General features: G+C 37.7%; 1 protein-coding gene across 1 annotated transcript in view; it reads right to left on the reverse strand.

Annotated features, from left to right (window-relative positions):
• EIF5B (eukaryotic translation initiation factor 5B) overlaps nt 1-12,520 on the reverse strand; it is an 80,620-nt gene that overhangs the window by 3,034 nt on the left and 65,066 nt on the right. The window contains exons 11-22 of the mRNA XM_027842578.1: nt 11,750-11,857; nt 11,405-11,515; nt 10,381-10,448; nt 9,449-9,590; nt 6,878-7,009; nt 6,270-6,452; nt 5,963-6,124; nt 5,645-5,776; nt 4,947-5,078; nt 1,945-2,021; nt 1,599-1,763; nt 778-916 (exon numbers count right to left, since the gene is read on the reverse strand). Coding sequence (XP_027698379.1) covers nt 778-916; nt 1,599-1,763; nt 1,945-2,021; nt 4,947-5,078; nt 5,645-5,776; nt 5,963-6,124; nt 6,270-6,452; nt 6,878-7,009; nt 9,449-9,590; nt 10,381-10,448; nt 11,405-11,515; nt 11,750-11,857 — 1,551 coding nt within the window. The remainder of the gene's footprint in view (nt 1-777; nt 917-1,598; nt 1,764-1,944; nt 2,022-4,946; nt 5,079-5,644; nt 5,777-5,962; nt 6,125-6,269; nt 6,453-6,877; nt 7,010-9,448; nt 9,591-10,380; nt 10,449-11,404; nt 11,516-11,749; nt 11,858-12,520) is intronic.

Raw genomic sequence — 12,520 nt, forward strand, 5'->3', positions numbered from 1 at the left:
AAAAAAAAAAAAAAAAAAAAAAAAAAAAAAAAAAAAAAAAAAAAAGGGTGGGGGGTTTTCATGAAAAGTCAGACACTACTGAAAAGACTAAAAGAAAATAAAGAAGGAAAGTATTTAAATTAGACCCATCTAATGACCCATTCAGGTTAATGACCAAATTCTGGTCATCAGAACATGTGTGTCATGACCAGCTATAGTAAAAAAGTATCACACACAACTTAAAAGTGCCTTTTGAATTCTAACAGACTACATACAAAAATAAAGTTGCTTTTACCACCTTTTAAAAACACTGAGCAGATTCATTTATTTTGCCATTACTAACAACTCAAAAAGCAAATTAAGGAAATAACTCCATGCATTAAGCTAAGCACTGTGCTGACATACAAAAGAAAAAGAAATTCCGGATTTGAACCAGATTTGGGAAATATACTTAATAGTTCATCTTAAACATATTTTGGGGTGAAATCAATTTGTTTTTATTTATTTTAGTTGTCACAGAAACCTTGCAACATGAGATTAAAAGAGTAAACACAGAAACCTTAAAAACCAGCTCCTCATTTAACCTGCAACCTCAGCTTTTTTCTCCTTGAAGAACTCTGAACTAAATCTGCAAGTCCATCTCCATCTAAATTTTACTTTTTACTGCTACTGCTATAGTTCTCATTTATTAGAAAAAAGAAAAGGGATTTACAAATATCAAGTTGTTTTCTTTTTCCTTAAATAAGATTTCTCATAAAAAAGAAAAAAAAAAGTTGAAAGAATGTGACCAATACTTACATTTTTACTAGGTACACACATGGGTGTGCCTTGTTTCACTTGACCTGCTTCAACAATTACACCCATCACTATTGGATCTCGTGAATTGAAAATAAATTGGGGGAGTATTTTCATTTTACAGGGAAATACTGCAATATGTCTAAACAGAGAAAGAACAAGAAGGTTTTTAAGCTGGTACGTTGGTTTACTCTCCAAAACAGATACCCAAAGACACATATAATTTGAAGTTCTTGTGAATAATAAAATTTAAAGGCAGAAGAAATACTGTCCCTTGGTTCCTAACTCCAGTGCCCAGCCTAGATCATACTGGAGCTAGAACACTGCACTCTGAGGACTAAGGCCCTCCACTGGAATGGTTCCCCAACAGCCACACATTAAACTATTATTGAAGAGCAGGTGGAATAGTCGCACTGACGGACACGTCAAATGGCCCAATCGTATTCCAACTTCATCATTTTATCTCCACATTCCTCTTGCCAAAGGACCTTTAACATAAGATTTGAGGCTTCTCACTTAGGAGGTCATGACAGCTATGAGCCGTCTATTTTGCCACATGGACATGTCTTTCGCATTTCATGGAAGACTCTATTCCAGACAGAAATCGTGTCCAAATTTAGAAACTGCCCTTTCAATTGTTGGTGGCTATTTCATGTTATGTCAAACTAGAACTTTAAAAAGCTAAATACTGGAAATACCTCCACAGTCGCCAAATGCAGGTTATGTGTACTGTTACGGGTGATACGAAAACTTGTCTGTATAGTGTCCTGGCATGAAACATTAAACTTTACTACCCAATATCCAAGTAACAACCATTAACTTACTTGAATTCTTCTTGTTTCTGTTTCTTATAGTCTTGCCTATATTTCGTAAAAGCATCAAACAAATGGTAAATAATTTCTGCACTAAAAATCCGGACTCCTAAACTATCAGCCATTTCCTGAGCATCACGTTCAATCCTCACATCAAAGGCCAAAATTACTGCATATCTGCAATTAAAAGAAATCAATCATAAAGACATTTCAATACAAAACTAAGAACATATCAAAGCGAGTCTTTCCAGAAGACAGGTGAATTAACAAGAAGGAGAGCTAAAGGTCATTTTAAAAACAGAACTCAATAAATGTTTTAGAAAAATTAATAACAAAATTAATAACAGAAATCACTCACTGAGGATCATGTTCCAACATCACTGAAGCCTTCATAACATCTTTTTTATGAACAGGGCCTATGTTAATTCCAGCATACTATTAAAAAAAAAAGGGGGGAAATTTTTAAAATTAGTTTATCATCTCAGATATCATTAATAGCACTGCCATTGGACATTATTTTTTGGACCATATTAAGTTAGTTAACAAGCAGTACTGTGCTAAGCACTGGAAATACAAAGGAAGGCAAAAGAAAACTCTCTGCTCTCGTGAAGCTCACAGTCTAAAGGGAGAATGCCCACAAGCAGAAAAGCACCAAAAACAAGAAGGTTACAAATAAGATATATACAGGACAAATTGGGAGATAATCGACAGAGGGAAGGCATTAGTTTTTAGGGAGAAGAGCTAAGGCTTCTTGCAGAAGCTGAGATTTTAGCTTAGACTGGACAGAAGATGGGAAAGTTAGGAAGTAGAGATGAAGCAGAGTTCCAGATAGGGGAGACAGCCAGGAAAAATGCCCTAGAATTGGGCAACAGAGTGTTGAATGCAAGGAAGATCAGTGTCACTGGATTACAGAGTACATAGAGGAGGTAAAAGGTAGAAAAAGACTGGAAAGTTAAGAAGGGAGAAGGCCAAAAAGATGATTTATATTTGATCATGCAGGCAATAAGGAACCTTTGGAGTTGGGATCACTTTGATAACTTAGTGGACAACAGACAGGAGCAAGAAGAGACTGGATGCAAGGACACCAGCCCGCAGGCTATCCCCACAGTCCAGGCATGAGGTGATGAGGTCATGCACCATGGAGGCGAGCGTCAGAGGACAGAAGGGAGTGTACATGAGAGATGTTGCAAAGACAGAATTGACAGGAATGGACAAATGATTGGCTATAGAGGATAAAGGAGTAAAGAATCAAGGATGACACCTTGGTTGTGGGCACTCAAAAGTAACGCGGCAGAGCATGGTACCATCTACAGTATTATAGAAGTCAGAAAGAGGGGAAGTTTAGGGGGAAACATAAAGGGCTCCATTTAGAACAGGATGAATTTATGTTGACAGGACATCTAGTTGAAGATGTCCAATATTCAGCCCGAGAGGTAAGAATGGAAGCCAGGGGATAGGTCAGGGCTGGACAAATCATTAAGACATCTGCAAGGAGATGGCAGTTGAAAACTGAGGAGCTGATGAGAGGAGACAGCACTTGGGGACATAACAGCTATGATCTGAACAAGATCAAGCTCAGAGACTGAGAAGGAAAAGTCAGCCAGAGAAGAGAACCAGGAGAGAGCAGTGTCACAAGGTCTAGAGAAAAGAGGATCAACAAGAAAAGGGAATTGGACCGTGCCAAAGGCTGCAGAGGTCAAGAAGAGCAAGAACTGAGAAAAAGTCATTAGTAACTAACACTTCCGTTTGAATTGAGTGCAGAAGTCCGACTTCAGAGTTACGAAAGGAGTGAGAAGCACTGACTGCAGATAGCAAGTGGAGGCGCTGAGTGTAGACAGCTTTCTCTGTAAGTCTAGCCACAAAAGGACACGTGAAACTCACATGCTATCAGAGATACATGCAGTGAGGGTTTTTTGAGGATGGGGAGATCCGGGCATGTTTTATAGGCAGGAAGGAAGAAGCCAGAAGACAGGAATAGTGTAATAAAGAAAATGGATGACAGAGGGTGCAATGCAAGATGGAATACGATCATACGAAGATAAAGGAGTTCACTGTGGCAAGAAGAAGGACCACCTCCCTTCCTGTAAGGCAGGGGTGAAGGAGAAAAGCGGCAGAAAGCATCTTGATGTGAAATGAGGCCGGATGGAGAAAAGAGAGCTCTGAGCACAAAGCCTCATTTTCAGTAAAATGTGAGGGTAGGCTTTCAGCTGAGGGGTTTGGAGTTTTGAGGAGGGATGCATGGTATGGTCTGAAAGGGCCCCTGAGGAAAGGGGCAAGTTGAGGAGGGACTGCCTTGGACCAGCTGAGGTTATGCAACACAGATCTGTAGTGAAGCCAGGTAGCAGGTTCATGATTTTCTCCAGCTTAATTCAGCAGGACATGTGGAAGAATAAAGGAAGCAGGTGGTGGGAATTCCACAAGCCTGAGGATTTGACAGGGCAAGATCTCTGGTTGAACAAGGGGGCAAGGGATTTCACAAGAGAAAGACAGCAGAGCGGTGCATCCAGGGTTCAAGAGGGTGAGGGGGAAGAGGGCACAGTCAGCAGAAAGGTGACGGCTGGACAAAGAACTGAAGGTACAAGGGTTTGGAGATCACAGTGAGGAGGAGAAACGAGCCTTTAGGCACAGGGAGAAATAGCAGATGAAAGAATTTCAGAATTCGTGAACACAGAAATGGTGCATTTGTGGGCAACTGCAAGATCAAGTGTGTAACTCTCATTGTCTTCAGGGTAAAGGAGCAGGTCATGGAAATGAATTCAGGGGCGGAATGGAAAGCTAGTGCGCTTGAGGGAGTATCTGTCTACATGTATGCTCAAGTCCCCCAGAGTGAGGACAGGCTACAGGGAGGAAGACTATAAGCCAGGCACTGAACTCAGCAAGGAAGGAAAGGGGATGTCTTAGAAGCCTACATTCCTCCAGAATCTTGATAGGGTGATAAATAAAGACTGAACGAGACAGTATACAATGGAGAACAAAGAATAATTGAACTCCTCGACCATGACCATGATTTGGGGGTTTTGGGTGAAAGTACAACCGCGGCTGGAGAGGAGAGCCAGGGAAACTATGTCAGAAGGTAGCGAGGGCTTTACGAGTATAATAAGGAGAAGGAGCAAGAAGGAAAAGAGACTTGGAATGAAATCTAGTTTCTTAAATTACCGAACTGGCATCCCAGAGGGCACAGTGTAAGGTTTGGATAGCTTAAAAGCAGGAGATTAAGTGAAAGAGGATGGGAATTAAGTTGTGATCAGCAACATAAACCCAAGATTCAGAATCCTTAGGATGGGAAAAGTAAGACAGAAGTATGTTAGTCATGGACAAACAAGTCATTTAATTAATATTAAATTGGGTATTGTTACTTACTGGTACTTCTGAAGTTTTTAAAAATTCAAGTAATGCCTCTAAAGAGCCCAACGTGGAAGCCTGAACATAGACACCTTTCTCTTCTAATTTGATGGCATTTAGTGTCTGTTTTAATTCGTGAATCAACTCATCCTTGAAAAGAAAACATAAAAACAAGGCTCAAATGATCTCTCTCCCAATCAAATAACAACAATATAAACAAAATAACAACCAAATAAATCCACTTTGTATATCCCTACTCCCCCAGGTAGAGTATTCCTTACTGGAGATTACTAACAAAGCTCTAAAAGATTTACTGTGCGGCAGAAAATAGTATGGCTTAAGGGTCAGGAAATATGTACTAAGACCTATCACTATCATCTATACATAAAGCTTCCCATCTGTAAAATGGAGATTCTAATTGCTCTGTTTATAGCACAAAAGGAGACTGCAACTATGAAGGTATATTATTATAATTAACTCTCCCGCATATAAAAAAGTTCAAAAATACAGGAACTCTCTCAATTTCAGCTACTCCTTGAGATACGTCCCTGAGGAAATTTCATGTGAAAAAGACATTTTAATTTGTAAATGACTGAGATATTTAAAAAGCACCAACAGCCAGAAATATTTAAATTCTTTCTTAAAAGGCCATAATTGTATTCTTCGCTACAATTAGGTGTGCTCACCTGCAAAAAAAAATTTTTTTAAATTCTTACTTTGAGAACTGGGACTTCATCCTCTTTATGAGCCACTAGCAGGGGCAAACCAGCTAATGTTTTCTCCAGGTCTTTTCCAAGAATCTTTACACCCTGAGCAGCTTCTACTTCTTTATGCTTTTCATATTGGTTCTGAAGAGACAAAACAAAAAGTGCAAAATATTAACGTGAAGATTCTACTACAATCTCCCCTCCCCCTCCTTTTTTAAAGCAGCGAGAGAGTCCTATAAGGAACCTATGATGGCAAATCTCAACAGTGACATTTCTAAAAGTAAAAGAGCAAAGTCACAGTCTTTGGAACCATCCAACCTTACTCACCTTCACTCGCAGTTCCTTCATGGGAGGAGGTAACAGAAGCCCTCTAATCTGGGTTACAATGGGACCTTCCACTCCAGGAACAATAATTGTATCTCCTTCCTTTAGACGCCCATTTATCAATATTACATCTATTGTGGTTCCCATGCCAGGAAGTGCTTTAACCTAGGAAAGATACATTATTTAAGTGAATGAGCTACATGTGCCACTATTTAACTTGTACATTAAATTACAAAGAGGTAAACACAATGATACAAAATCCCCATTAAACAGGTCTTCTGGGAAGCAAAAGAATTTAAATGCTATTTACCTCCATCACCTGAGCCCTCAGTTCCTCACACTGTGCCAGTCTCTTGCTCAGCATAGTCTGAGTTAATTCAACAAGAAGTGCAATCAGACTTCCCATGCCGTCTCCAGTATGAGCTGAGGTAGGTACCAAGGAAACAAAAGTACGAGGATCCTTATTCTCATAGAACAAAGCAGCATTCAGGCCCTGGTGAATAAAAGGCAAAAGCAAAATCAACGAGAAAATGCCAGACTCTGGGGGGGGGGGGGGGGGGGGGGAGATAAAAACAAATATTTAAAAACGGAGAAAAAGAATAGACTATCTAGAAGCTGACAAATAATCTGCAAATACTGAGTCACAACCCCATCACTATCTGCTCAAAAAGTTCACATGAAGAGCAATGCTAAGTTGTAGACAAGGAACTTAGATGGCCTCCTCTCAATTCAAGCTTCCAGAATTAAAAAAGCTTACAAAGGGCGAAATGATGGCTGTTGGATGCACCTCCATGAAACTGGCCAGAAAAGGGAATGAAAAAAACAGAAATGCTATTTCATTTATATATCAGAAAAAGCAGTAGAAGAAAAATGTTTTTATGGCATTTCATTTCCTTATTTGAAGAAAGAGGAGCTAACCTGCTGTGCAAACTCCACAATGATGACCTTTGCCCGCTCCTCAAACTCATCCTTGGTGTTCTTCTTCTGCTTCTTTAAAGTTGCCGCCACATCCGAATCTGGGCTCTTTTTCCAGTCATACAATCTATCAATCTAGAAAAGTTTCATCACTAGTAACATTTCTAACATTTTTGCTGAGAAACACAACATATTCAATTTATGCAATGTGATTAAACATCGAATATGACCAAGTCTGGGCCTCCTCATGGCACAAAGTGGATCCAATGCTCTGGTAGGCACTATTGCTTTCTGTTTGACTACTGCCTAGCCAACATCAACAAACTTGTCAGAATGAGGTGGCTGCTAGTGGTGATGACAGTCAACCACAATTCCTTGGGGGTGACCCTATCTACACCAGGGCCTGACTGGCACTGTTAACTGGTTAGTGGAGGGATAAAAAGACTGATGCTGAAAATACGTCTGAAGGACTGCAGATACAAAGATGGAAAATTATATAATTCCTGCTTTCAACAAACTTGCAATCTAGTAGGGGCTTTAAAACATGTAATAGGATGAAAGACAGAATGGCAGTGGAACGTGACTATGCTGTAAGAAATGACTAATGTGATGAACAGAGAAACATGGCAAGATTTACACAAACTAAGGCAAAGTGAAGTACAGAGCCAAGAAAACAATACACCCAATGCCTATGACAAAATAAACGGAAACACACAAAACACACACACACACTCTCTCTCTCTCTCACGAAAAATGAAAGCTGTAAAATTAAGAAGCATGGTTCAAAGACTTAAGAGAAGACACTCCCATTCCACCTCTATGCAGAGGTGAGGTCTACAAGATCTGTACACTGAAGACATTTTCAGACTTTTTTTGATGAACTTTAGTTATACAATCTTTTTTTCTTCTTCTTTTTCCTTTTTAAAATGTGTTATATATTTGTTATTTGTTACATAGGACAGCTCACTGGAAGGGGACATTGGAAGAATTATGGTGATGATGCGTAAAAAACAAGACATCAATTTAAGCTTATTAAAAAAAGATCAGTAGCAGTATAGGAGTATATCCAAAAAATGACCATGACATCCTCCAAGTACTGCCTAAGATGACATAATATCAAAGTGATTTAATGTTATACACTAGCACCTGTTTAACTACACACTTCATAACTTCCCATCCTGGCTTACCATAAACTATGAAACTAATAACCTCCTCCATACCTCTATGGCCCAGGGACCCGATTGGAGATAGTGGAGGGTGGAAAATTTAAGAGCTCCTCCTAGACCCCCGATTTAAGGAGGCCAACAAGTGCAGCTACCTCATTATATCATCCATCCCCACCTCCCAACTTTTAATGTGCTGTCCTCCTCTCGTTAGACTGCAAGCTCCTTGGGGGCAGGTACTATCTACTGCCTTTCTTTATATCCTTAGTGCTTAGTATAAAGTATACTGACAGACTGGTCACACTTAGATTTCTTTATCATCCTCAAATTATTTGATGTGTTAAAATATTAACTTATCAGCTACATTGATTGTAAGTTCCTCTAGCACAGAGGTCATATTATATTCCTTCAACACGTCTATAGCACAGTGCTAAGCAAAAAGTAGGTATTTTGTAGAATTGGTTATATAAACTTGGGCAATTGTTTGTTGAGTCATTTCAGGCATGTCCAACTGCTTGTGACCTTATTTTGGGTTTTCTTAGCAAAGATGCTAGAGTGGTTTGCTATTTCTTTCTCCAGCTCACTTTACAGATGAGGAAACTGAGGCAAACAGGATTAAGTGACTTGCCCAGGGTCACAGCGCTAATAAGTGTCTGAGGTTGGATTTTAACTGAGTTCTTTCTGATTCCAGGCCTGGCAACCCTATCCACTGTACCATGTAGCTGACCCAAAACTGGGCAAACAAAAGATCAAATCCTGTCTTCTTCAACTTAATTTCATAGAGTAAAAATGCCTAGTAACTTATAAGTTTAGGTGTTGAACATGAAACTTCTAGATCAACATTATTATAAATAAATATCACTGAGTTTGGGATAGAGGCTTTATATTATGAAGATGGCAAAATCTCTTAATATAGTGAGACACATTCAAGAGGCCACAAGTCCCTGGGGAAACATACAGATTAAAAAAAAATTAAAAATAAACAAGGAAGAGTAAAGCATAAAACATAACCTTCAGATATAACCCTTGCCTTTTAATTCCTTCTCCTCTGTTCAAAGCTAAGAAACAGCAAGATTCAAACACAATCATGTCTTAACAAGATTGGCAATAGTAATAAAACTGACACTGATCAAATAACTTAAAAGAAATGAAGTCACTTCAAACACCATTATACAAACACACACATACACAGACACACTTTTTAACTTTCATATGCTAACTAGACAGTTTTTCATGTGTCCTTAGATTCTGAACCAAAAGTATCTTTACAGAGTTTGAGAACAATAACTATAAATGCGACTAATTTTAATACACGACTACATTACAAACCTTGATGTACATGTTCCTGCTCGCGCTCTCTCTCTCTCACACATGCAGATGCACACACGCACTTTCTTAAGAGACAGCTTACCTTATTGAGTGCTACAATGAAGGGACACTTTTTAGATTTCAGTAGGTTGATAGATTCAATTGTCTGTGGCTCCAAACCATGCATAATATCAACAACTAAAATGGCAATATCACAAAGTGAGCTCCCTCTGTTCCTAAGATTACTATTAAAAAAGGAGGGGGAAAAAAAAGGTATAAATAAGAAGATGAAACAAAGACTCCCAAACTTAACTCAGATTGCAGGATCATATATCTAAAGCTGGAAAAGACCTTAAGGTCATGTGATTTAAATGTTTCCTTTTATAAAGAAGGTATCTGACACTCAGGGAAATTAACCAACTTGCCCAAAATCACAGCAGGGGAGCAAGGACTGAAACACAAATCCTGACTTCAAACTCAAGGCTCTTTTTCACTGCTTTAGAATTCTTTTAACCCTCTCAGTATAATCACTATTAACAAACAGAACTAAGTGGAAAATGTGGTACAAACATGACAGTAACCTTAATGTGTGATTATCTGATCAAAATGAGATGAACAATACACTATGTGAGTGAATCAGACTTAAAGTAAATTCTTTTGATGTCTCCACCAGTTTCACTAACAGACTTCAAAGAATATAAACAAAAGACTAGAGAAAGTTCACTGTTGGTCTGATTCTTGGGCTGAGCATTAGAAGCTACTGTACTGAGGCCACAGTCATATCTACTTTCCATACAGTAAAAGTGAGTCATATCCCAAATTAAAGTAGAATTTAAAAATTCACATCACTAACATTATTTCCTATATCAATTTATATGCATATATTCAATTTAGAAAACCTGTAAAAACGACAGTACATCACATATGAACAAAAGCCAAACTTACAATGGGAAATTATTTAACACTTTAGAAGAAAATAGTCAAAGAGAACTTCACTTGACAGTAAAAACTGAGGTTTTTTAAGTTTGTTCTTACCTGAAAGATTCGTGGCCTGGTGTATCAATTATAAGCATCCCAGGAATCTTTATGTTCTCTCTGTCAAACTAACATTAGAAAATAAGACAAAACAAATATACAAGAAGCACAAACACAATACTTCAAAAAGCTAGACCCTCAATAAAAGCGACCCATCAACTTATAAGCTAACTACATTGCCTTCAACACAAAGAGAACCCAAATTTTCAAAGTCCTTCTTTTTCCATTTAATTTACTCTAAAATAAAATAGGTGATTAAATAATTAAGCAAACTCCAGCATGTACTTTTGATATACAGAACTGAATAGGTAAGGCACACACACGCACACACAGACAGTATGTAACAGAAACATTCAACTCTGAAAAACCTTTTGTTAAATATACCATAAAAGGTTCAGTTACTTTGTAACTAGAACTTATGAAAGAGTGAAACCTAAATTCTATTATGCCTTTTTAAATAGCAAAATCATCAAAGGAGCATTCAAGCAGTTTGAAATTTATATAGTCCAATGTCAAAGAGATTCTAAAATTCTGGCTACACGCTCCAAGCCACATATATCAACCTCAAATTTGACAAATTAAAGAAAATATCTGAGCCTATGTTATGTGTTATACAGTACAACAATATTTGGTTTTCCTTGTAAGTAGGTATATAAGCAAATTGCAATCAAAACATAGCATTTTCCACCGCTATGAACAGTTTGCAAGCTCTGGAAAATTCATTTAGCATATATTTGGCAAATTCACATATTTTCAATATAGGATATTTACAAAAATGCCTCAAAATGTATACAAATTTCCTTGATTACATAAGGAAGTCAGGCTAGATTAATTCTAACTTAATGTGAATTATGAAATATAAGTGCATCTAAACACATTCACATTTCTTTTTATATGGAGAATATAGCACATACACTATGTGACATATAAAAATGAAACTCAGAATTTTAGATCAAATCTAGAAAATACTATCTACATTCTGAAGACTACAACCTAAACTACAAAGCACCCCCCGCATACTTACGTTCTTTACCATCTTTGTCTGTTCATTAATAGCTTCAAGGGGAACATTAGTGGCCCCAATTTGCTGAGTAATACCACCTGCTTCACCATCTTGTACATGAGTATGACGGAGCTAGGAGAAAATGATAAATACAAATAAGCATTCAAAAACTAATGGAAAAAAAGAAAAATAATGGAGCATGAGGAACATCTTTAAACAATTTAATTCTTAATCATTTCAAAGAATAATTCCTTTACATTTTTAACAATGTATGTAAACAATAGTAGCCTAGAAATGAAGTAATAAATTTAACAGTATCTAACCTATTAAAAAATTAAAAGCATAGTTCATAAACTATTTTCTTACCTTATCTAAAATTTTAGTCTTTCCTGTATCTACGTGTCCGAGTACACAGATAACAGGGGCTCTTAGTTTTTCTGTATTTACATTTTTGCTATTTTCAAGTCTCCGTTTCTAAGATAGAAAGAAATAAAATTAAGTATTTCCATTTAATTTAACAAAACATATTACATATAAGGCACCATGCTGGGTACTGAGTTACAAAGATAACTTTGAAATAGAGTTTGCCCTCAAAGACTTATAATCTGAAAGAGAAAAACGGATGTGCACAAAAAACCAAAGACATGAGTGCCCCAAAACATAAGAGGGAAAATGAGATACGTAAAAGAGAGGTCCAGGAAAAATGTCATGGAAAATTTCAGAAAAGACAACTTTTACTCTTGTAGGTGGAGGGGCAGCAGGAATTGGAGGAAAAGGCCTGTAAAGGTTTGATGAAGAAATAGCAACTAGGGCAGACCTTGAAGGAAAGAAAAGACTGAAGTTAAAACCTTCACCACTATTCAATTTTTAGCCAGGTAAGACCCTGAAGAATACCTGGCCTAAAACTGTATTATGAAGGGTGAAAATTGTGGCCAAGAGAAATTAAGGGACTTTGCTAAGACTATACAGATTGTTTTTGTTTTTTGTTTTTGTGAGGCAATGGGTGAAGTGACTTGTCCAGGGTCACCCAGCTAGTAAGCGTTATGTGTCTGAGGTCACATTTGAACTCAGGTCTTCCTAAATCCAGGGCCCATGCCCTAGCCACTGTGCCATGTAGCTGTCCCAGACCATACACCT

The sequence above is a fragment of the Vombatus ursinus genome, unplaced genomic scaffold (genome assembly GCF_900497805.2).
Source record: "Vombatus ursinus unplaced genomic scaffold, bare-nosed wombat genome assembly UNPS02014877.1, whole genome shotgun sequence".
Classification (NCBI taxonomy): Eukaryota; Metazoa; Chordata; class Mammalia; order Diprotodontia; family Vombatidae; genus Vombatus; species Vombatus ursinus.